We start from the raw sequence: 26682 nt of genomic DNA, 5'->3' as shown, positions 1-26682 counted from the left end.
GAAAAGAAAAAAAAAGATCCTTCCTAGGCTTCACAAACAACATAAAACTGTAACACACCCACACACACACACACACACACACACACACACACACACACAACACACACACACACACACACACACATTAAGGCAAGTTTCCGCGTTCACGATTCTCTTCAATACTATGTACATACGCAGTGCTTTACCGTCCCTCCTGCGACCATCCCTTCCTCTTACCTTTCAAATAGAGGCCTTGGATGTCGCAAGTGCTGGGAAGGCAACAAATATGCGGTCTTTGTCAGTAACCAGGCAACGTCCCCGTCAAAGGGTGCTGACATTTTACGCACCGCACTAAGCCACCAGCATCCACCCCGGGCACAAAGATTGCCAGGAAGAGGACATGTTTGTACACGCTAGACCAACACTGACATCAAAAGCCGCATTAATATTGGTGTAATCGTCGTGAGACCAGTGTGTGTGTGTGTGTGTGTGTGTGTGTGTGTGTGTGTGTGTGGTGGGGAAATGTTTGTTTTGTGTTTCGGGTTTCTTCATATATATATATATATATATATATATATATATATATATATATATATATATATATATATATATATATATATATATATATATATATACTCAAATCTGTGAAGGTTTTTAATGACTTACGTTTGCCTGAAGTTTGTTTTAGGCCACCGTGTTTATTTTAAGTGTTTGCTCATACATTTCTTGTAATCGTTGGTTTGTGCTTCTGGAACAGTTTTTGTTCCCTTTAATATATTACGAATTGTTTGCTGTTTATATATTATGACTATTTTGTATTAGTCATTTTACTATAAACTTTGTATTAATCACAGATTTTGTGATCAATATATTTTAAGTAAATGTGAATGTGTGTGTATGTGTGTGTGTGTGTGTGTGTGTGTGTGTGTGTGTGTGTGTGTGTGTGTGTGTGTGTGTGTGTGTGTGTGTGTGTGTGTGTGTGTGTGTGTGTGTGTGTGTCTTTCCTCCTTTTCAAGCTCCTAGGCACGACTAGCAACCAAACCAGCGCAGTTGTATTCACAGGGGCAGCATACAGGACAAGTTATGGGGTATCACTGCAGTAAGTATTTCCTCCATGATTATCTCAGCAAACAAGAAGCAGAGCCGAGCCTGCCTTTATGAAGTCCGACTACGTATGTCTGGGATGCAAATGTGCGTCTGGAGGGAGTCTGAGCACCAATTACTCCGATGTGCCGAGACACACATTCACGGAGAACATTAAGTACGAAGGACCGTATTCTCTCACATTACGGTGCCATATCTTGAATGTCTTTAACAGTCACTAGTGGAAGATACTCGGGTTTTCAAGATAAGATGTTTTCATGAGGCTGATGGGTTTAATAAGAATTCTGCGCCAAATCATCTATTTTTTTTCTTAATAATGCTAATGCGAGGCTCAAGTATTTCAAAAGAGTCATAAGTGGAAATTATTCAGGGTTTCTAAGGTTGTTTTCATGATGGTAATGAGTTTAACAAGGATTCTGCGCCATGACTGCGAGGAAAGATTACAACCTGACTAATCATATATATGGTTTTCCACAATAGTCTTAATGAGAGGTTAATGTTTCAATCTAGGCATAAATGAAGTTACTCAGGTTTTTTCAAGGTTGTTTTTATGATAGTAATGAGTTTAGTAAGAATTATGTGCTAAGACTGAGGGGAACATGAGAACCTCATTAATAATCGGTTTGTTTGTTTTTAATAGTCCCATTGAGAGGCTGAAGCGTGTCAAAATAGGGAAATAAGCAGAAATTATTCATGTTTTTAAGTTGTTTCCATGAAGTTGATGGGTTTAACAAAGATTCTGTGCCATGCCTGTGAGAAAATTGAGAACCTGACTAATTATCTTTTTTTTGGTAAATAGTCCTAATGGGAGGTTAATCTTTCAAAACAGAACGTAAACAGGAGTTACTCAGGGTTTTTCGAGGTTGCTCTCATGATGTTAATGAGTTTAACAAGGTTTCTACACCAAAACTGTGGAGAAAATGAGAATCTGACTAATTATATATGTGTACTTATTTGGAAATGGTCCTAATGAGAGATTAGTGTTTCAAAACAGGGTCATAAACACACGCATCTTCCAAAGGCCTACAGAGCGAACCAGACAGGTAACGCTCAACAGAAAGACAGGTGAGGTAGGTCAAATGTTTTAACACTTCACTGTTCAAACAGACTGATACAACTCTCTTGTCTCTGTCAGTCAAATCTCGCTCATCAAAGGGTGGCCTTGCAGGTGTTAAGCTGACCGCCGCCACGTCGAGCTCCCGTCCTTCTCCCATCTCAGCCAAGCCTTAAGTGCGGCTCAACAACTGCCTAACTTGTTAAATTAGCTGCCAGTTCCCACCGATCGTGTAACTTTCACAAACTCGTGGGTTCGCACACGTTGTTAGGAAATTCCTCTTCAATACAGAGTTCTCAAGAGCTGGAAATTCAGCTCATATGATATGATTTGACGTGAGGCAAGTTCTTGTATAGAAACTGTGGTGTCTTGTGGCGCTCTGCGACATATATGTGTGCCTTAGTGAGACGCGGCCATTCAGAACGCTGCTTTGCTATGAAAGACGATTTATGAAGCAATACTGCTACTGATATTAGTGCTATCAATTATACTCGTCCCTAAACAAGAAAAAACATGTTATTGTACTAACAGTTTCTTCCTTTTACAGACTACGTGGCGTGTATCTTAAGATTTTTGTAAGTAATGAATAAAACTTCTACTTCTCTCTGCAATGCGATTACCATAAAAATACTCGAAGAGTACCAAAAGGGAATAAAAGTAGGAGGGCACCGAAACTTTTGCCGATGTCGAAGCCAATAACAAAAAGGAGTTTCCAGCCTCCAGCTGCGTCCAAGAATTATGTGGCTTACCTGATTCTCATTTCTTGCGACGTCTTAGTAGTTTTAGTGTCATTATTAAGCGACGTCTTCATTCTTTTCCATACTTAATTGAATTGCCTCCACAGCAGACACTTGCTATTGAACGAGCTGGACTGTACCACGATGAGTAAAGACCTCCATTACAACTCCACATTTTACCACGCTTGAAATAATTAAATTCCTCTCAGAAAGTTCTCACGTGACCCACTTCTTCCGACAATATGATTTGTTACGTGAATCTAAAATGGTAATCAGCTATTTACTACGAGGCGTTGCTGGAAAGTTCATTCTGGGTCGGCTGAATCCCCTGCAAACATGACCTGGGAAGCGTGCCAGCCAGCAGTCACGCAGGTACCTGGCTGGTCAGTGTTGGTCAGAGTCAGCTGTGTAGAGGCGGCCGCAGAGTTCGCGGTAAAATGAGATGCACGGGAGAAGCGGGATAGCTACATTAACTAAGTGACTGACTGATTGAAGGACTGACTGATTGAATTACTAACTGAATGAGTGAATGAATAAATGAATGTCTGACTTACTGACTGACTGATTGACTAACTGACTGATTGACGGATTGACTGATTAAATTACTGACTGAATGAATGAATGGATGTCTGACTTACTGACTGACTGACTGACTGACTGCGATTCTCTCTCTCTCTCTCTCTCTCTCTCTCTCTCTCTCTCTCTCTCTCTCTCTCTCTCTCTCTCTCTCTCTCTCTCTCTCTCTCTCTCTCTCTCTCTCTCTCTCTCTCTCAGTAGGCTCTTGATTTCACAGTGACGAAGAGTTACAATTATCAGCATCGTATGATTAATTACAACACTGCATTAGCAAGCTCTTCGAATAGAAAATACACTCAACATGCATATGCCAGCCAGATATTTTACCCTGCGCCATGAGGATTAAAATTCATGTCTCCATGTTTTCCGCATGTCCTCAAAAGTGAATGAATCAAAGAAAACGGAAAAAAAAAGACAAGAAAGAAAAAATGAGGAATATTTTCATTTCTCCCTCCTCTTTTCATTCGTTATTTTGCTTTTTTTATCATTCTTTATTTCCTGGTGATATCTTTTTTTTTTTTTTTACGTAAGGGGGTTACTGGCCATGGGAAACAAAAAAAAAAAAAGGAAAAGGAATCTCACTGCGGTGCCAGTCCCAAAAGAGATGTCAAGAATCATCGAAAATTGAAGGATCTTGAAACCTCCCTCTTGAAGGAATTCAAGTCATAAAAGGAAGAAATACAGAAGCAGGCAGGGAATTCCAGAGTTTACCAGAGAAAGGAATGAACCATTGAGAACTGGTTAAGTCTTGCATTAGAGAGGTGGACAGAGTAGGAATGTGAGAAAGAATCAAGTCTTGTGCAGCAAGGCAGCGAGAGATGGGGAGGCATGCAGTTAACAACATCAGAAGAGCAGTTAGCATGAAAATAGCGGTGGAAGATACCAAGAGATGCAACATTGCGGCGATGAAAAAGAGGCTGAAGACTGTCAGTTAGAGGAGAGGAACTGATAAGACGAAAAGCTTTTGATTCCGCCCTGTCTAAAATAGCAGTATGAGTAGAACCTCCTCATACATGTGAAGCATACATACATGGACTGATAATGTCCCTGTACAGTTAGCAGCTGGGAGGTGAGAAAAACTGGCGATGACTCAGAACACCTAACTTCATAGAAGCTGTTTTAGCTAGAGATGAGATGTGAAGTTTCCAATTTAGATTATAAGTAAAGGACAGACCGAAGTTGTTCAGTGTAGAAGAGGGGGACAGTTGAGTATCATTGAAAAAGAGGGGATAGTTGTCTGGAAGGTTGTGTCGAGTTGATAGATGGAGGAATTGAGTTTTTTGAGGCACTGGACAATACCAAGTTTGCTCTGCCCCAATCAGAAATTTTAGAGAGATCAGAAATCAGACGTTCTGTGGCTTCCCTGCGTGAAATGTTACTTCCTGAAGGAAAAGACGTGAAAAAGTGCAGGGTGGCATCATCAGCGTAGGAGTGAACAGGACAAGAAGTTCGGTTTAGATCAGTGATGAATAATAGGGAGAGGCTGGGTGACAGGACAGAACCCTGACAAACACCACTGTTAATAGATTTAGGAGAACAGTGACCGTCAACCACAGCAACAACGGAACGGTCACAAAAGAAACTTGAGATGAAGTTACAGAGAGAAGGACAGAAGCCATAGGAGGGTAGTTTGGAAATCAAAGCTTTGTTCCAGACTCTATCAAAAACTTTTGATATGTTAAAGGCAACAGCAAAAGTTTCACCAAAATCTCTAAAAGAGGATGACCAGAGAGAGAGAGAGAGAGAGAGAGAGAGAGAGAGAGAGAGAGAGAGAGAGAGAGAGAGAGAGAGAGAGAGAGAGAGAGAGAGAGAGAGAGAGAGAGAGAGAGAGAGAGAGAGAGAGAGAGAGACTGACAGACAGATTGACAAACAGACTAAGAGAGACAGGCAGATAAACTAACTGAGAAACAGGCAAACAGACAAACAAACTCAGACAGACAGGCAGATAAACCCAGACAGACAGAAAGACATAAAAACAAAAAGAAAATAAGAAAGGTAAAAACAGAAAGGAAAAACGAAAGAACAAGATTAAAATTGTGTGTGTGTGTGTGTGTGTGTGTGTGTGTGTGTGTGTGTGTGTGTGTGTGTGTGGATGTGGGTGTGTACACCTGCCACTTATCATCGTCCCAGTCATTAAGATATAGTAATATATTCATGGGTCATATTTACATTCCCTTACCAACATTACATATTCAATACGTCCCTCTGCCCTCCACACATTCTCCTCAATGCGAGTGTTTATCACCAACACGTCACTCAGAGCACCAAGTGTTTATGTCTTCATTATACGAGATCAGTCTGGTAATATAAAACTAATAAGAATGAGTAAATAAATAGATAAGTGAATAAGTCGATAAAAATAATGAGATGTATTTTACGAAAGTTATTTACAACAACCACAACCACAACGACGACAACAAAAACAACAACAACAACAACAACAACAACAACAACAACAACAACAACAACAAGTACTACTACTACTACTACTACTACTACTACTGCTGCTGCTGTTGTTGCTGCTGCTGCTGTTACCACTACTACTACCACTACAGTTTTTGTTGTTGTTGTTGTTATTGTTGTTGTTATTGTTGTTCTTGTTGTTCTTGTTTGTTATGATTATTATTATTATTATTATTATTATTATTATTATTATTATTATTATTATTATTATTATTATTATTATTATTACTATTATTATTATTATTATTATTATTATTATTATTATTATTATCATTATTATTATTAATATTATTATTATGTATTATTATTACCATTGTTATAGGTTAATCTTGGTAGTGACAGATGACACGCTTTCCTTCCGCCTCGCCGCTTCCCCCCCCCCACTGCCCCCCGACACTCCACGCCCCCCAGGGCCCCCTTCGGTGCCAGTCCGCGCCATTAATCAATGCCAGCTCGCCTCCCTGACTTGACCTTAATATTCCTGATGTTATTCAGCGACTTTTTTTTTTTTTCCCCTTTTTTTACCCTCGGGTTGCTTTCGATAAATCTTGCGAAAATTTTCCTTGAAACAACAATTACGTCGAGATTTAATCAAATATATATTTTCCCCCGCGTGCCGCCTGGATTTCTAGGAATGTTGAAATGAGGTCACTGGACACAAGAGGGCTCAGTTTTAACTTTTTTCTTTTTCATTTCATAGCCTTTCTTACTTTTTCCTTTAGTTGTATATCGTGCCTCCAACTCGTCACCGTGTACCGTAAAGTCAGCGATTATGCTATTTCTGTGTTTCATCATGGTGTCAAAGTAATGAATATATCACATTAATTTTTTCTATAAAATGGGGCATTGAAATGATGTCCTTTTCCTCATTTGTGTATCGCATTTCCACCTCGACACATCGTCAATGATTCCATTTTTCTTTTTTTTTTTATGTTTCTCAGTGTTATCAAATTAATAAGATCACATTTACATCGTCTACAAACTGCGGCACTCAGATGTTCTTTCCTTCAGTTGTGCACCGTGCTTCCAACTCATCACCGCGTATCATAAAGTCCCTCATTCCACTACTTCTGTGTTTCATAATGCCATCAAACTAATGAGATAACATTTATATTTCCTACACAATGCAGCATTCAAATTCTTGTTTTGTTAAGTTCGACCAAACTAATCACCACATTTCGTACAGTCACTGCTAACACTTTTTTTTTTTATGCTTCTTAGTGGTATCAAACTAATAAGATCACATCTATAACTTATACAAAATGAAGCACTGAAATGGCGGTTTTATCATGTCCAGCCACCACTACACAAACTTGCGGTGAACGAAGTAAATCCCTAAGTAAAGCTTAGACCGAATTCTGAAACCTTTCGGCGTCATGTCCTGCCAGGTTTAACAGGTTTTAGTGGAATATAATGGAGCGTTCAAGTGTGCCTCCACAATTCTAATAATAGCTTAAAAGAACTTTGTACTAACAACTAAAAAAAAAAAAAAAATGAAAACCCGAGTCCTCTTCAAGAATCTATTGGAGTGTTCAAGTGCGTTCCCACGATTCTAATAATACAATGTAGTTAAAGGATTCTGCACCGACGACCGGAAAATCTGACAAATCATGCATGTGACCTTGAAAAATCATTTTTATGAGAGACTGAAAGCGTTTAAAAATACAGGCGTACACAAATGCATATATTATGTCTCCATGATACATAACATTTTTTTTTTTTTTCACAATGTACGATGAGTCACGGGCCATGAGCTTCCATTATCAGCAGGGACAGGAATACGTTCCCAATAGATGGTGAACACATAGCCGCATTTTCACGACCACTACCGTCCCCGTCCCAGTTTTAAACATGCGGGTGTAGAGAGAGAGAGAGAGAGAGAGAGAGAGAGAGAGAGAGAGAGAGAGAGAGAGAGAGAGAGAGAGAGAGAGAGAGAGAGAGAGAGAGAGAGAGAGAGTTGCGTTGCGGGTGTAGATATTACATTATATTCCTCGTTGTATATAAAATGAACCAGACTTGTTATGGAATGAAAGTATGAAAATTCTATGTTTAATTAATAGTCCGCTGCAATATTGTGTCAGAATTAAACTTTATATGCGGCAGAGAAAGTATAACAGAGGAGCGTTGGTTACAAAGTGAGCATATCTCGCGTTTCATTCCCGCTCCCTTTCCTCACCTTGCACACTGCCTGGGAATGACGAGGTTGGCGCAACTTGAGAGAAAACAAGGACCATATTCTCAAGCATTTACAGAACCTCTTACCGCGATTTTTTTTTTTTTTTTTTTTTTTAAGCTTTAGTGGAAATTATTTTTTAATTTAACAAGAACTTTTTATCACGAATATTTTTAACAGGTTTTAATGGAAGTTATTGCAGTTTATCAAGAGTGTTTCTTATAATTCCAATGACGGATTATTAAGGATTTTGCATCTTCAATAAAGAGAGAAAAAAAATCATAGGAACCCCACTAATCATTTACGTGACTTTCAAAAACAGTGCTTACGAGAGAACAAAGCGTTTCAAAATACTGGTACGAGTCAAGACTCAGAGACGCGTCCTCCCTTAACCTTGTCACTGCTGTGTTTTCCTAGTGACCTTAATATAATGGTCTGGAGTAAGTTACGAGTCAAGACAACACTGACAACAAACGGAATGAGCGAATAGATAAGGCATTTTTGTGTCTTTAATGCATTTTTTGTTCACTAGATTTGTATATGGTAATTCATATTATATAATGTATCAAGTATCAATAGCGCTCAAGGGTTAAGCAAATAAAAGTACAATTATTTTAGAAAGAGGATCTGATTTTCGCTGCCAACCTCTCTCTCTCTCTCTCTCTCTCTCTCTCTCTCTCTCTCTCTCTCTCTCTCTCTCTCTCTCTCTCTCTCTCTCTCTCGTGCCAATGTAGTATCTAGTGCAAAAAAGTAAAATGACAAACCACCTCTAGAATCACGGACAAGAATGTGTGTGTGGAGAAGGCGGGTGATTTCGTGTTGGGGGGGATGGCGGCTGGAATGCTATAATAATTACGCCTTGCTGCTTATTAACTCGATTTCTAGGGCCATAGAGTTTCCTGCTTTTCACATTACCTCACATTACCCACACAAATAATATACTAAAAGGGGAGCAAACTCATGATAATATAGCCTCTATACTTCTCACATTACCTCACGCTGCCCACGCACATCATACGAGTATACTTACACAAAAACAAACCCAAGATATAGAAAATTATTCTCGTCCATGACAGCACCGTACCCTAATATTTCCCTACAGTTTTTACTAAAATAACTTCTGCAACTTTCGCGGTCTCAGATCTAATTCCCTATCTATTGTAAAAGACGAGTGTCGGAGACCGAGGGAGCTTAAGAACACGGGAGCCTCGCCTCTGTAATTTTGTTCCTGGAGTGAGATGTGGGCCCGTATTCTGGAACGATTTGCTCTCTCACCACGACTATTTATTTTCAAAGGCCATAGAAATGATTAACTGGGTTCTCAAGAGTGCTTCTTCTGTTAACAATATAGAAATCTTGCCAATCTGCCTCTACAACCATGAAAAACACTCTTTATATCAGTGCAACTTCAACTAGAACCTTTAAAATGTAGTGGAGATACTGCGCGGAGGTGTTTCAGAATATGGCCTCACGCCCACCCACCTCACCTCCAACTCTAAGGAGGAACGTCAGTCTGAGTATAGATGGATTTATTTTTCCACGAAGCCATCAAGGTGGGACTGCCCCTCAACAAATATCGGGGATTATGGACATAACCTTATCCTACTAGTTTCCAGGCACTGAATGTTTATTTCTTGGCACAATAGGATTTTTTTTTTTTTTTTTCATATCATAATCTATACAATGAAAGGAAAGGATCAGCGGTCAAATTAGTGAACGGAATGAATCTAAACCTAACTTAGCCCTTGGACGAAAACGCTAATGTTGCTATTTCCTCATTAGCCGTTATTTCACTAAGATTTCAATGCCTTGTGTGTGGCTGCAAACAACCCCACAAGGGACAGATAACTCGTATCTGCACCAACTTCTCCGACATCACGGCGACGCTCACACGGCGCAAACACAAAGCGGTATTGCTCAAAAATTCCACTCTAGGCATCAAAGATATAAAAATTTTGTCTATTAAATCTTGAAAAGCAGAGGAATATTGACATAGAAAGTATACATCGATCAATAGTGTTTTTTTTTTTTTTTTACTTTCTAAATCTCTTTTGAAAGTTGAATATGAGTATGGTTATTATGTACGCATCAGTCCTATGAACTCAAGAGAATATTTTGCATATATTCAATGTCACTTTTGTAATTAAGTACGGAACATATTATTATTTATTCACGTAAGGAAAATATCATTATTTACTCAACGTTCCTATGAACATACGCTGTCTCTTTTTAAGTATAAGAAAAATATCTACAGTTTCAGATAAAAATACTGTGATTTATTTATTTATTTATTTATTTATTTATTTATTCTTACTATTTTTAAGATGTGGATCTGTATTTATTTATTTATTTTGTATTTTATTTATTTATTTATTTATTTGTTTTATTTATTTTTATTTATTTATTTATTTATTTATTTTATTTTTATTTATTTATTTTTATTTATTTATTTACTTTTTTTTTTTTGCGATTAAAACATTTTTCAAAATTACAGAATCTTAAAACATAAAGATTGCTGCATATGGTTTGTTCATGAGACACAAGACAGACACAGGCACACATCACAAATATGTATTATCTCACAAGTACAAATACTAGCCATGTTATAGCTGTGTAGAAAGTTCAAACTTCTGTGATTTTCTTACAGTTACTTCATCATCACCATCATCATAAGCATCATAATCATTATTATCATCAAACTGTCTTCAGCCTCTCTCTCATCGCCGCAATGTTGCACCTTTAACTATCTTCTACCGCTATTTTCATGCTAACTGCTCTTCTGATCTTGCTAACTGCATGCCTCCCCTTCTCCCGCGGCCTCGCTGCACAAGACTTTCTTCTTTCTCTCACCCCTATCATGTCCACCTCTCTAATGCAAGTTAACCAGTATTCTCAATAATTCATCCTCTTCTTTGGTAAACTCTGCATCTTTCTGCCTACTTCTGTATTTCTACCTTCCTATGGGAGGTTTCAAGACACTTATCCTTCAATTTTTTGACTACCGCTTTGGACCCTTTTCTGGGACTGGCATCTCAGTGGGCTTTTTTTATTTTTTTTTTTGTTGGACTTTTGTTGCCCTTGGCCAGTGTTCCTCCTATATAAAAATAATAAATAAATAAATAAATAAAAAAAAGACTAAATGCTTACAAGAATCTGCTTCCCAACTCATTACACCAATAGTTCACCAAACCCCATACCCACCCATTATCATCCTATTTATTTATTTTTTCTTATGTAAGAAGGGGAATAATAAAAAAAATTTACTGACAGTGCTGCTCCTCAGATCCTCCTACTGGTACACAACCTTTCACTTCAAAATGTTTAGCACACTTATCCCAGCTCTTATCATCCTTTTCTCTAATGCTCTCAATTCAAAGCATGCTCCTTTTTCTGTCTTACTCATTGGATTCTCTGAGTGCTGTTACAGATCCTCTTTTCCTCTCTTTCAGTACACCCAAGCCTCTTGACATTGTGGTTAACAAGTCAAGTTTGCTACCATTAAGAACCACACAGAAGGAAAACCTTCTGATTTATGTTCATGGATTCAAGTCCATGAGAACTCAGGTTAAGGAAACCACCAGGGGAAACGCTTTCAGTATTATTTATAAATTCCACAATACTAATACTAACCACTGATCAGAGGCACATTCAGATATATCAACCAAGAGAACAGGAGTTTGACAAATTCACAACATAGAATTTCAGCCAATTGAATTAAATAATAAAATATATAAATTCTTTTCTACAGACATATACTCTCAAATCATGTTCATTATGTTAAGCATCATCCTGCCGCATCTCCTTTTTTCTCCTACCAGATGAAAATACTTCATATACATCTAGATAACTAAAAAAAAAATCATACACATATATTGCTATGACATCCTTTTTCCTATCATAATACTGTAATGTTCTGGTGTTAGTAACAAAATGGGATCTCAACAATAATTGTTACCTCTAATAATGACACAAGTAACTGTTCACACACCAACAACAGAATTCTGATCCAATAATTAATTTCTTAAGGTGTAAATTAATAATTTTAATGGAAGTGAAAAATGTTAGCAAACTCTTGAATACGACATCAAGCTTTCCATAGCAATTTCTTTGAATAAAAAATAATACATGAACTTTTAGCCTGATACTGACATCCTGTGGCTTATGTACCCCACCATGCAATCCACCAAGCTACTATGACCCAACTATCTAGGTATGTTGTACCAGGCTGGGATCTCCTTTCAAAGGGAGGTGGCTGAGGCATGATGTTATGCTTTGCCTCAGTGTAGGAATGGATACATAACAGAACTTGGTTTCTCAGTTCCTTTGCTCCATCCTTTTCCGCTGCTTTCCATGACACAGAGCAGAGCACTCTTCTTCCAACCAGATCATATTCTAATAAACGGGTGTACCAGACGTGATAATAAGAGCTTTTCTTCTTATCTTTTCATTTGTTTGAGTTTATATTTTAAATTTTCTACAATTTTGGTTATTTAATATCTTAAGATATACTTAATTTTGCTAGCAAACCTTCACAATGCAAACAAACCTATTTGAATCTAATAAATGCCATTAATCATCATATATCTGTATTTTTTTCTTTTTGCTACTGTAGATGATAATAAAATATTAAGATGTTAATGCCATCAACATGTATATGTAGTTAATGGGGGTTCTTTCTTTTAATCACAAGAAGGAAAGCCTGTGACTCCTTAATAAAAGCAGAGTTTGGCCCCTTGATTCTACAAGGTTACTCAACCATAGTTCTAAATTGTAGATGCTTCTGTATATATATATATATATATATATATATATATATATATATATATATATATATATATATATATATATATATATATATATATATATATATATATATATATATATATAAGCATCTACAACTTAGAACTATGTTTGAGTAATAGGATTTGCATTGTTGTAAGCTGGGAATCTCCCTTGTAGTTTGTGATGGAAAAGGTGCAAAAAATTATACAAGGAAAGGATTGAGTTGAGGAAGGATAGGAGGCATGTGTGTGTGTGTGTGTGTGTGTGTGTGTGTGTGTGTGTGTGTGTGTGTGTGTGTGTGTGTGTGTGTGTGTGTGTGTGTGTGTGTGTGTGTGTGTGTGTGTGTGTGTGTGTGTCACTACCCATTATGACTACTGAGAAAATGCAAATGAAAGAATAAAGTTTAGGGTGTATTCATGGATCATGAGAAAGTGTTTGGGAATTAATTAGTCTGTTATGTGAGGCTGAGAAAAATGGATGGTGACAATAATAAAAGTTTAATATATCTCATATCAATTAAAGATGTAAGGTAAAATGTGGAGTGGTTGGGAAGGATGAAATGTACCACCTGTATCCTGATGTGATTTGGTCAAGTGGAAAGAATGGCAGAATGTGAGATAACAAAGAGCATATGATTTTGGTAGATTTCGTGGTCACAAGGGAAAGATCACATTGAAATGAAGGACAACATACAAGAGTACATGAGAGGAAGGGGAGAAAGGAGCTTGAGATGCTTTGAGCATGAAGGGACATCCATCACTAGCAACCAGAGTATATAGTGAAAGATGTAATATGAGTCAATCACTTATTTTACTGGTAGAGCTAACTCTATAATAATATTTTGATGCACAGTAATATATGTGTACAGTGAAACCTCAGTTTTAGAATGTAATTCATTCCTGGATGCCATTTGAAATCCAAAATGTTTGTAAACCGAAACTATTTTCCCCTTAGGAATCAATGTAAAATGGATTAATCTGTTCCCAGTCTACCTTGTCTTAGCAGCTTATGACAGACACTCCCATAGCCAAGATGGCTGCTTCATAACATCTCCAGCTCACAAATTGTCAAGAAAGAACGTATTGAATGAACTTAGTGACACAGAACTCATCAGAAGATATTGTTTAGACTGTGCAGGTATTCTCTTTGTCACTGACCTAGTGAGGGAAGCCTTACAGGACACAGAAAGGAGCAACCCATTTACCGCCAAAGTGAAGTTGATCATAACACTTAGACATCTTGTTGCTGGGTAAAAGCTACTGGAAAAATGCAGTTGTGCAGTAGTGATGGCATTGGAGATCATTCCAAGCCTCAAGTGGCTCAGGATGACTCCTGAGCATCAAAAAACTGTTTACATCGAGGCTTTTCAACAGAATCACATGTACCTTATTTCAAAGATTGAATTACTGTCTTACACTGTGTCTTTCCTCCAAAAATATATAAAAATGTAAATATTTTCTAAAAATATACAAATTAGTAATAAATGGCAGCTTTTGCTATGTCTTTTAATATCTGAAATCTAGTAACTTTGTTCTAAAACCAAATTATGGTGCTGCGACTGAAGGAATAATGAGTTCAAAATTTTGTTTGAAAGCCAATTTGTTAAAAAAGGGAGGCATTCAATAAGTGAGCTTCCACTGTATGTGTATGTGTATATATATATATATATATATATATATATATATATATATATATATATATATATATATATATATATATATATATATATATATATATATATATATATATATATATATATATATATATATATACAGCTTTCTGTGGTTTAATATGGAGTTAAGTAAATATAAATACACCAACAATGACAATAAATATAAAGTCAAATAATTCCTTGAAACAAATATGCAGATTTTATGAAAGAAAACATATAGTATATTGTGCATCTGTGCATTATCTAGCAATATAGTACATACATTGTTAATACACAATACAAGATTGTTTGTTAACCAAGGATCACAATGCACAAAGAACACTAACCCTCATCCAGCTATAAATATGATCTATTTACAAAAACTTCACAATGCACAAAGAACACTAACCCTCATCCAGCTATAAATATGATCTATTTACAAAAACTATGTGAAAACTTCAAGACCTGAATTTCTTGAATAAGTAATGCTGATGATCCTTCTTTGAACCCTTTCTTTTCTCTCCATAAATTGAGTCATCAGCACCAGACAGTGAGCCAATATTTCCTGCCTTACGCTGAGATCCTGCACCACCTCGCTCTCCAAAAACTCCCTCTTCATACATGTCAGCCTCAGAGGCTGCTAAAATCTGCTCTAAAAGATGCACCTTTTCTTCTTTTGTGCTATAATGCAATTGTTCTTCATCCATACCAACCATCTGGGCAGGAGTAATTACTTGATAGGCATACCCTTGGTTGATCAGAAAACTCTGTCTTTTCCGTGAATACCCCATCTCTCTGGTGTCCTGAGACAACAGTGCATAGAAGAAAGCATTGAAGTTCTCTGCTATGGCACCTTTTTTGGCCCTCAAGATTCGACCTAACCTCTGAGCTTCCTGTCGACGTGATCCTCCTTGGGAGGAAATTTCAATCAAGACATTTGCTTCAGGAATGTCAAACGATGTGTCTGCAACCCTACTGAAAAAGATTGTGTTAACTTTAGGGTTCAGTTTGAAGTTCTGAATGATGGTCATCCGTTCTTTTTGTCCAGTTTTACCACAGATGTATGGTTTCTGCATTGTCTTTGCATAATGAATCAACGCAAAAACCTCATCAATAAAGACAATAATTTTATCACTACGATTCTCATGATATTTGATCAGAAATTCACAAGTCCTAAACTTATTAGGGTTCATGGCACACAGCAATTTAATCTTTTGATCAGACACCTTGCCCATTAGATACTCCCGGTAAAACTCAGGGGTCATAGGACACCAGACTTCAGCACACTGCACCTTGGCAATGAAGCCTTCCTTCTGCAACTCCAACCAATTAGCTTCATACAATTTTGGACCAATCAGGAAGTTCAGATCTGCAATCTTGTCATCTTCTCGGACAAGAGTAGCAGTTAATCCTAATTTGCAATGTGCCTGAACGATGGTGAGGACCCTCCTGAACATTTTTGCTGGAATGGTGTGCACCTCATCTAGAACCATTATACCCCATTCCTGCTCCTTTAGCCAGTTCATTGTTTGCTCTGCTTCATAAGCCCTCTTCTGGTTGTGAGAGATCATAGCATAGGTTGTTACTAAAATACCAGCATTAAAAGGTTTGTCTTTAGCATCAGAGGTGAATCTACATATCATGTCATCTGTAGCTGTGGACCACATTTTAAATTGTTGCTTCCACTGTTCCACTGACACTCCAGAGTTGCACAAAACTAAGGCCTTTTTATTAACAGTGCAACAAGCGGTAACACCAACCAAACTCTTGCCAGCACCACATGGAAGAACAATGATTCCTGACCTTGCTCGACCATTTCCAAACATTTTTCTCAAGCTCTTCTCTTGGTATGGCCTTAACACAGCTGAAGGCTTAAGATCTATTTTGATGTCTTCATTTATAGTATCATTCTTGAAATCATACTCTGCTAACAGAGGATAATCAAGAACAATGCATGTCTTCTGCAAAGTTTCAATTTTATCCTGATTAACCTCGAAAGAGAGTGTTTTCATGTTTCCTTCTTCTTCTTCCTCTTCTTCAACTTTATCATAAAAGCTTGTGATGTCCTCAGGAACAGCATCTTTATCTTTGTCTTTGTTTTCTCCATTTGCTTGTTCAGACTCTGGCTTCTGGGCATTGGCAGGGTCTTCTGTACTGCCAGCCATCTGAGCCTGATGGCTGGTGAACATGATGTCACGTGATTTTTGTTTTTCTGTACTCACTACTCCTTCATTAGGACTGATCATGCATTCCTGAATCCTAGGTTCTTTCACAAGTTTTTGGATTACATCAGGAAAATCACTCTCAACATAGTAACGATTTTTTTTCAACACTAACTTCACCTTTCCATATGACAGTGTACAGTTTTGTATGAACTCACAAATCCCAGGTGGCAATGAAGTCTTGCAAAGTCTTGTCAAATATTCTATGATGTCATGTGTTTGTAAGCCAACACTAACTGCTGCATATAAAGAGTAGGCTGTCAGCTTGTACTCGTGGATGTGTTCAGGGCGACAGACAGGTTCAGCAATGGTGATCAGGAAGTCCTTGGCATGTTTGTAGACAGGAGAAAAAGACTCCAAGAAGATGTGGCCATTCGCAGCAATCCAGAGAGGCCGTGATGAATGATCATCTTTCAGTTTTATGTGCGGCCGATAGTCAAAGGCACCATACTGGTCCTTGGAAGTTTTCTGGTCACCATCCTCCTGAAAATTGTGATCAATGAATACTCTGATTTCCTTCCTCTTAATAGTACTGAAAATCCTTCTTTAATAGGTTTCAATATCTGATATGTATCACATGTGCCACTTATCTGAACTGACAAGGTGAGAAACTGATGATTTAATGCAATCAAACTCATAAAATTAGTGCTTCTCGAACATTGTCTATTTCAGGGAAAGCATATTTGCAAGACTGTCTTCAAGCAAGCATCAAGATCCATGCAAGAGAAGGTATAAGTTACTGCTAAGTACAGTACTCCCAAGAAAAGAGATAAATGCTAGGAAAAAAGCTCCAGCAAGTATTCTGGTCAGAAACTAGCTGAGACCTTTCTTCTAATAAGGCAGATAATGATAATGAGCACTTTTTAGTCAGGATGCTTTGGAAGGTCTTTCTATCAATCACGAGGCCTTAATGCTTCCTTCTTATGCCTTTTTATATGATACATGAAGCGATCTCTGTATAATCCATCCACTCATAAACCATGGCTGCATTCATGGGAATCCCGTATGGTGACAGTGGTGGTTTGTCTATAGTCATGGTCCATGGTAACAACAGAACACTGATGAATGATTACATGATACTACCAGTGCATAAGCTTCTTACAGTAAACAAAAGCTTCATATTAAGCTCTTGTAAATATATATTTAAAGACAGAATTCCTGTTAAAGCACATCTTTTCAGTCCTTCAGTCAAGAAGTAATGGATTATGCACACACCTCTGTATCACATGCAACATAACCAAGATATAAATGGATGGGCCTAAGTATATATTAGGCTCTTTCATTTTCTTTCACTGATGCCTTTTAACTTTGACAGATATAAATTTCAGTCAATGATGATGATGATAAATACACAAGCCAGAACTTCTCAAGCTATACTAAGAAATACGTAATTTGCATTGTTGTACTCTGACATGCCATGTTAGCATATGATTACACATTTCAAGGAAGTTAAAACATCTTCCTTCAGGAATTATTGTTTGCTGTGGGTATCAGGAACATGAACAGTGGATTTATTTAACTGTTATCACAGTGATTGTTGTTATGTATAATCAGCTGAAGATAACAAGTTGTGATCCAGTTTTCTAATATACCTAAAAAGGTACAATTCTGGGAGAACACTATATAGTCATTCTATAAACAATTACTGCTCCATTCTTCTCCATAATAGTTTTGAGTACAGAACTGTTGACTTCTTGATGAGAGGAAAGGAAATAATCTAAGTGATAATGATAATTAATGAAAACATAATAATAAGTTTCACATGTCAATTTTAATAATTGACAAAAACCTTAGTTTAAAGCAAATTAGACGTTGTATGTCTACAACAGGAACAAAGTTGGTCCCAGTGGCACAAACTGAGAAACTGACAAAAGAAAGACAGAGAAAAAGTTTGGAAACAAAGACAAAACCATCATCATACCTCAACATTTTCTGTTGATGCTTTTGGCACTCCGTCCAGCTCCAGGTCTTCATCTTCATCAGGAGGAAGATCATCCCGGCGCCTCTTTTTGCCTTTTTCATAGAACCTGTGTTTCTTGCCCATGATGATGGCTACAATCTGAAAGAAAGTTTGCCTTGAGATGCTTTCAGAAATTACTGTACCTATATATTATTTAGTTTAATTTTAATACTCCTTCCTTTAGCCTCTGCACATAGCACATTCATCAGAATACATGAAGATATATGTGTGAAATATATACCAGAAAAAAAAAAAGAAACATGAAGCAAAACAACATATCCAGAGACAGAAGAATACTTATAAGGGAAAGAAATAAATTGCTGAAGAAACAAAACAAAACAAACAAAAACAAGTCCTTTGGACAATAGTGAAGGGGAGTTAATGGATGACCTGCAGATAATGGCAAACATACTGGAAGAACAATACAATACAGTAAACCATCACCAGACAAAGTCATCCTGGAACCAAAAGTCTTTTTCAATAATGAGAATGACAAAGCCACTATGGGTGATATAGTATTTATACCTAATGACATTACTGAGGCCATCAATGAGATGAAACAAAACTTATCAGCTGGACCAGATAACATACCTGCAATTTTTTAAAGGCCTGTATGAACACACTAGCTATCCCCATCTATAAGATCTGGAGGAAATCCCTGGATAAAGGAGTCATTCCAGGAATACACAAGGATAGGCTGATCACTCCAATTTTCAAAGGTGGATCTAGGGGGATGGCAGCAAATTATAGACCAGTCTATCTCATCTCCCATCTCATTAAAGTGTTCGAGAGATTCATGAGGAAGGCACTAATAAAGTTTCTAGAAGAGACTGAAAAGTTTAACCCAGGACAGCATGGGTTCTACAGAGGAAGGTCATGTCTCTCCCAGCTTCTGGACCATCATGCAAACATAATGAAGGATGTGAGTACTGGAAAGAATGTTGACATGATCTACCTTGATTTTGCTAAAGCATTTGATAAAGTAGATCACAGAGTACTGCATCACAAGATAAGAAGTGTAAGCATTACAGGCAAATTGGGCATCTCATTGCATGGCTTCCTGATGAACAGAAAACAGATAGTGAGAGTGGAGGCTGCTCACTCAAGAATTACTGCAGTAACCAGCAGTGTGCCACAGGGCTCAGTGCTCAGCCCCCTGCTGTTCTTTATCATGATAAGAGACGTCGATCAGACAGTAACATCCTTCCGAGTATCATCATTTGTTGACATTACAAGAATATCACAGAAAATAACAAATGCAGAGGACTCAGAAAACTCCAAAAAGAACTAGACAGTATGCAATTGGTCAAACAAAAACAACATGATGTTTAACAGCAAAAAGTTTGAAGTAATAGAGTATGGCACCAACGAACAACTAAAACAAAATAAATACATAGTAGAAAGCAACAAGATAGAAACCAAGAGCACTGTCAAAGACTTGAGAGTGCAGGATGAGTGGTGACTGCAGGTCTGGAACACACATAATCACAATGCCAAATCAGCCAAAAGAATGAGCAGGTGGATCCTCCACACCTTCCAGACAAGAGAACTACAACATCTGCTGCTGCTGTGGAAGATTCTGGTCATCTCCAGGATGGAATATGTACATCAGGTGTGGTCCCCTCACAGAATAAAAGATATACAGAAAACTGAGCAAGTGTAGAGGACATTCACTGAGAGACTGGCCAAAGGTGCAGTAAATTATTGGAAGAGGTTGAAATACCTCAATCTGTACTCCCTACAAAGGCAAAAAAAAAAGGCAGGGAAGAGGCAGTAGGCACCTACGAAAATGATAATTACTCCCATTGAGATCTAAAGCACTTGATCAGAGGGTGCTGTGAACTTATCGTTAAATCCAGCTGTGACCTCACTAAATGTTTCCCATTGTGTCTCACAACACAAGAAGGCACACACAGCCTGCCCTCTAAAGACAACTCTCTTCCTTCACACAAAACTACAAGCACCTAATTACACAAACACCCTTCACTCAAAATTCAAAATTAACATGGCGACTCCTAAACCAGACTTGGAGTCCCCATCTTGGGAGGGGACCAGAAATCATCCCAGGTCAGTCTGCTCTTCTGGTATAGACCCTAAGTGTCTTGCCACCCCTCTCAACTTTTTCTTCATTAACTTCTGCAACATTCGCAGTCTTAGATCAAATTTTTAATCTGTAGACCACCACCTCCCCTCTACTAAACCTCATCTTTTTTTCCTCACTGAAACACAGGTGTCTGAGACAACTGACAGTAACCCCTTTTCTGTTCCCTCCTACTTTATTCTTATTTTCAACCCAAAGCTGATGTTGCATTTATGTGCACAATGCATAACGACAACTTCCTCCTGTGCCCACACTCTGTAATCTTCCGAGTTTTCCACCATCTGGTTACAACTACAGAGTCACTCAGTAACTAAATTTATCTGTGCTGTATACCTCTCACCTAACTCCTCCAACTAAAAGAAATTCTTTGACTATTTAACTTCTAAAGGGGAGCACATTCTGACTCTCTTCCCTTTTGCAGAGATCCCTATTCTTGGAGGATTCAATGTTCATCACCAGCTTTGGCTTTGCTCTCCCTTCACTGACCATCCTGGTGAACTACCCTTCAACTTTGCTATCCTCCACAACCTAGAGCAATTGGTGCAACACACTACTTATATTCCTGACCATCTTGGAAATATGTCCATTCTTGACCTTTTCCTAACCTCTAATCCTTCTGCTTATGTTGTTACCCTCTCTTCTCCATTGGGCTCCTCTGATCACAATCTCATATATGTATCTTGTCCTATCACTCCAATCCCTTCTCAAGATCCCCCTAAGTGGAGGTGCCTCTGGCATTTTGCCTCTGTTAGTTGGTGAGATCTGAAGAGGTATTTTGCTGGTTTTCCTTGGAATGACTACTGCTTCCATGTCAGAGACCCATCTGTGTGCAGAGCACATAACAGAGGTAATAGTGTCTGGCATGGAGGCATACATTCCTCACTCTTTTTCTTGACCTAAACCTTCCAAACCTTGGTTTAACACAGCCTGTTCTCATACTATACATGATAAAGAGGTGGCCCACAAAAGGTACTTGAGCCTTCCATCACCAGAATCTTGTGCACTTTATATTTCTGCCAAGTCTGTTCTCCAACTAGCCAAAAACTCCTTCAATAATAGTGTCAAAATCTTTCAAGATCTAACTCCTCTCCCAACTTCTGGTATCTAGTCAAAAACATCTCCAATAACTTTGCTTCTTCTTCTTTCCCTCCTTTATTTCAACTAGATGGCACCACTGCTATCACATCTATCTCTATAGGTGAACTCTTCACTCAAACCTTTGCCAAAAACTCTACCTTGGATGATTCAGAGTTTGTTCCTCCCTCTCCTCCACCCTCTGACTACTTCATTCTAATTATTAATATTCTTCACAATGATGTTTTCCATGCCCTCGCTTATTTAAACCCTCGGAAGGCTTATGGACCTGATAGGGTCCCTCCTATTGTTCTCTGAAACTGTGCCTCCATGCTTGCACCATGCCTAGTCAAACTCTTTCAACTCTGTCTGTCCACATCTACCTTTCCTTTTTGCTGGAAGTTTACCTACATTCAACCTTTTCCTAAAAATGGTGACTGTTCTAATCCCTCAGACTACTGTCCTTTTGCTTTAATTTTCTGTCTATCTAAAGTCTTTTAATCTATCCTCAACAGCAGGATTTTTAAACACCAATCACTTCACAATCTTCTATCTGATCACCAGTATGGCTTCCTTCAAGGAAAACTTGAAAACTTGAAACTTTTGCTGTTACCTTTGATATATCAAAAGCTTTTGATAGTCTGACACAATGCTTTGATTTCCAAACTATCTTCCTATGGCTTCTATCTTCTCTCTGTAACTTCATCTCAAGTTTCCTTTCTGACCATTCTTTTGTTGCTGTGGTAGATGGTCACTGTTCTTCTCCTAAATCTATTAACAGTGGTGTTCCTCAGGGTTCTGTCCAGTCACCCACTCTCTTCCTATTGTTCATCAATGATCTTCTAAACCAAACTTCTTGTCCTATCCACTCCTACACTGATGATACCAACCTGCACTTTTCCATGTCTTTTCACAGACATTCAACCTTCAGGAAGTAAACAGTTCACACAGGGAAGCCACAGAACACCTGACTTCTAATCTCTCTAAAATTTCTGATTGGGGCAGAGTAAACTTAGTATTGTTCAATGCCTCAAAAACTCAATTCCTCCATCTATCAACTCAACACAACCTTCCAGACAACTATTCCCTTTTCTTCAATGACACTTAACTGTCCCCCTCTTCTACAATGAACATCCTCAGTCTGTCCTTGTCTTATAATCTAAACTGGAAACTTCACATCTCATCTCTAGCTAAAACACCTTCTAAGAAGTTAGGTATTCTGGAACGTCTCTATCAGTTTTTCTCACCCCCCAGCAGCTAACTCTGTACAAGGGCCTTATCCATCCATGTATGGAGTATGCTTTACATGTCTGAGAGGTTCCACTCATACTGCTCTTTTAGAGAGGGTGGAATTAAAAGCTTTCATCTCATCAACTCCTCTAACTGACTGTCTTCAGCCTCTTTCTCATCATGGAAATGTTGCATCTCTAGCTATGTTCTACTGCTATTTTCATGCTACCTGCTCTTTTGATCTTGCTGACTGCATACCTCCCGTCATCCTGCAGCCTCACTGCACAAGACTTTCTTCTTTCTCTCACCCCTGTTCTGTCTACCTCTTTAATGCAAGTTAACTGGTATTCTCAATCATTCGTCCCTTTCTCTGGTAAACTCTGAAACTCCCTGGCTGCTTCTGTATTTCCACCTTCCTATGACTTGAATTCCTTCAAGAGGGAAGTTTCAAGACACTTATCCTTAAATTTTGACTACCGCTTCAGACCCTATTTGGGGACTGGCATCACAATGGGTTTTTTTATTGGATTTTTGTTCCCTTTGGCCAATGTCCCCCTACATAAAAAAAAAAAAAAAAAAAAAAAAAAAAAAAATCATGATCTATGTCTGGAAGGTCCTAGAGGGAGCAGTGACAAAACCATCCCAGAACCGAGAGGAGCACAATGAGAGCCAGCACCACTCCAGGCTTGGCAGGATCTATGTGAGGACACTGACCTGTCACTCCCAAAGGATGCAGACCATCCAGGCTGAAAGCTTCTTATATGTGGGGCCGAGGCTCTTCAACTGTCTTCCAAGAGACATTAGAGACCTAAGTTAGACCTGCACAGAGGCTTTCAAGAGGAGGCTGGGCAAATTCCTAACCAATATACCAGACAAGCCTCCAACCCTACACAATCCAACTTCAAGACGAGCAACATCAAACTCCATCAATGACCAGCTCTAGTATAGGAAGTTGGAGGAGGGATGTGGCAGCGGTGGGTCCCCAGACTGGCTGTGGTGATAGCACCTGAATTAATGACAAGTAAGACAAATACTACAGCACACTTGTTGCAGTAATAGAATGATTGAAAGTGAAAGTTGTTAACCATTACAAGAGAAACAGAAGAACTTTTTTTTTTTAGCATGGTGTGTTTGGGCAAAGAGAAAGAGAAAATTGGAAGCACTGTAAGAAACTGCACTTACTAATATTCGGCTTGTCATAACATGTTTAGATCAGCTTGCTGCAACAGGATACAAAAGCTTGCACCACAACAGCCTGCCAGAAATCATCCAGAAGAGGTCAGAATGGTGATCCTACTGGTGTGAGTGGAGGCCCAACTCAGTAACAGACTTAATCACCAAAAGTTGACAAAAGTATGAATTCAGTGCATCAGCAAGGGGCTGCTCCCCTGCAACACCCCCCATGCTCCTCAAAGTGAAGGAACACACACCCCCATAACATGAATAAACTGGTGCGGTCACGTGCTCATTTACCCTTCATCTATAATTTACCTAACAACCTTAAATAATTAAAAAGTATTTATGTTTTTCTGTGGGATTCTCCGCGACTCTAGAGGTGGTAAAAGTGACTGGAGCCCTACCGCCCATACCCTTCCTCTGCCGCTGCGGGAACCAAACATAAACGTGAAAATGAGTCAACAGAGCCGAAAGCCCGCATTTCCAAAGGGGAATTCCTAGGATCGCAACACAACGATATATCAACTCAAGGATTCTAAAAAGTGTACATATTTCACTTCCTCCACACCTTCTCCCGCCACTTCCATACCTGGTCTTCCCGCCCTTCCGCCACTTCCTCCTTTCCTCCCAACGCCCTGCTCTTACTCACGCCTCACAGGTAGCAGTTAGTCCTTCGTAAAGTAGATTCCGCACCAGCCAGCCAGCTAAGGGGTGATCACATGGCCAGAAACCCTCCTGATGGTGCAACAGTCCCCCCTTGTCTCTATGCTGCGTCACACTGACACCACTGACATGCTGCTCCACCGCGTTGCGATTGTTTTGCCCATATTATCGTACTACACAGGTTGATATTATTGTACTTCTGGTAAAATTATCGTACATATGTAATTATTCCAAATATTATGCAAAACTGCCACTTTCCAAATACAGCAGAATTTAGGTTATAATATGGGCAAAACAATCTGGCAACGCTGACTGCTGTCTGACAAGTAAATCAGTCAGTGTGTCGCGTCTATTGGTGGTATTAGTACGCGTCTGTTTCAACTCCCAGCCTGACAGATTTTTTTTTTTTGTGTAACCACGCCTACACAGTGGCTGCCAAGGCTTACCCATGAGTTAAACCTTCTTTAGTTGGTAATGAGGAAGGCGTGGACTCTAGCAGTGGACACCGGAAGGCAGCAGTGGGTGAAAACAAGCAAAATAAAGAAAAGTTTGGCTGTGAGAAGGTGCTAGACAGCCAGCCTTAGTGACAAGGAGGCAGGAAGGTAGATCACCACCACAGGGAAGGTAAGGTCAGGAAGTGTTAGAATAAATTTTGGTAACTTAACGTAACTTTTTAATGAATAACTGAACAATCCACGGTTTTAACTCATTTTAACGCATCTCACCTAACCTCCAGCACAATATATCCCTGTGTCAGCCTCGTCTCGTTGCTAAAAACCGTAAAATTTAACTTAATCATAATGTAAACAATCTGGGTCGTCTCTATTTATCAGCCATTATCTATCTTATCTGTGAGTGTTTTAAACCAATACTGTTGCAAAGCGGAGCCACATGACCAGGCTTTTAATATCCGCTCGTTAGATATACCTGCCATTACTTAGTTTAAGTTTGGCGAGGGTTTAAATGAGTGAGAAGGGTTGGTCGTCCCCTCCACTGGCGCCCCACCGCCATCTTGGATAAGGCTCCCCAGCCCCCTCCGGTTCCAATATTATTTTTTTTTATTTCCTAAGTATTTTATTTCGGCTTGTAACTAAGATTTTGTGGTTTGTAAAAATATTTTGTTGTTTTTTAAGTTATTTGAGCGCGTGTGTTGCGTGAAAAGTGGTGATTTTGGCGTTGTTTTTGTGTAAATAAGAGGGCCGTTTTCGGCGTAATTTTTTACGGTACCAAAACTAAATTTTTTATTTCAGCCTGTACTAGGTTCTTATTGGTTTTAAAAAATAGTTGGTGTTTTTTTAAGTGTGTTGCCGTCCCGCTCAGTGAAATGCGTGCACCGTACACTTGTTTTTATTCGTGTTCAACTTCCAATAATATTGAATTTTTTTTTCGGTAGATTTTTTATTTGTGCTTGTAGCTCACTTTAAATGGTTTTAGAAAATAGTTTAGATTTTTTAAAGTGTTTTCCGTTATGTTTAAGCCAGAATGGGTGGACATCTGAACGATTTTAAATGGGGTGAAGGTTCCAACAGTTTCCAGATACTTCTTTTTAAATATCCTTAATACTACTGCGTTTTGAAATGTGTTGTTATTTGTGGCATTAATTAAAATGTGTGGCAAGTCTAAATTTATAAAGCATTCCTGTCTAGCTGCGTTTTTTAGAGGGGTCATTTTCAAAATGAAATACGTACGTACGTAAATACCGGTCGCTGTGACGTCATCAACCCCCAGCCGTGACGT

At 38.5% G+C, this 26682-nt stretch overlaps 2 protein-coding genes across 4 annotated transcripts in view; one reads left to right on the top strand and one right to left on the bottom strand.

Moving 5' to 3' along the window:
* The window catches only part of LOC135114206 (general transcription and DNA repair factor IIH helicase subunit XPB-like), a 98438-nt gene extending 73351 nt beyond the window's left edge, over positions 1-25087 (bottom strand). The window contains exons 1-3 of one of the 3 annotated variants that reach the window (XM_064029973.1): positions 24932-25087; positions 18663-18800; positions 13112-17224 (exon numbers count right to left, since the gene is read on the bottom strand). In XM_064029973.1, the coding sequence (XP_063886043.1) occupies positions 14978-17224; positions 18663-18785 (2370 nt within the window). In that variant the 5' untranslated portion in view covers positions 18786-18800; positions 24932-25087 and the 3' untranslated portion in view covers positions 13112-14977. Of the gene's footprint in view, positions 1-13111; positions 17225-18662; positions 18801-24288; positions 24444-24931 lie in introns of those variants that run through there. The other 2 variants (XM_064029971.1, XM_064029975.1) reach the window with 2 other exon arrangements.
* A 131-nt stretch (positions 25088-25218) lies between these two features.
* The window catches only part of LOC135114207 (nischarin-like), a 9941-nt gene continuing 8477 nt past the window's right edge, over positions 25219-26682 (top strand). The window contains exon 1 of the mRNA XM_064029977.1: positions 25219-25569. The gene's annotated coding sequence lies outside the window, so the exon portion shown is untranslated. The remainder of the gene's footprint in view (positions 25570-26682) is intronic.

Source organism: Scylla paramamosain, chromosome 27 (genome assembly GCF_035594125.1).
Source record: "Scylla paramamosain isolate STU-SP2022 chromosome 27, ASM3559412v1, whole genome shotgun sequence".
Classification (NCBI taxonomy): Eukaryota; Metazoa; Arthropoda; class Malacostraca; order Decapoda; family Portunidae; genus Scylla; species Scylla paramamosain.
The sequence above is the reverse complement of the archived record's forward strand: the minus strand, read 5'-3'. Positions and strand labels throughout refer to the sequence as shown.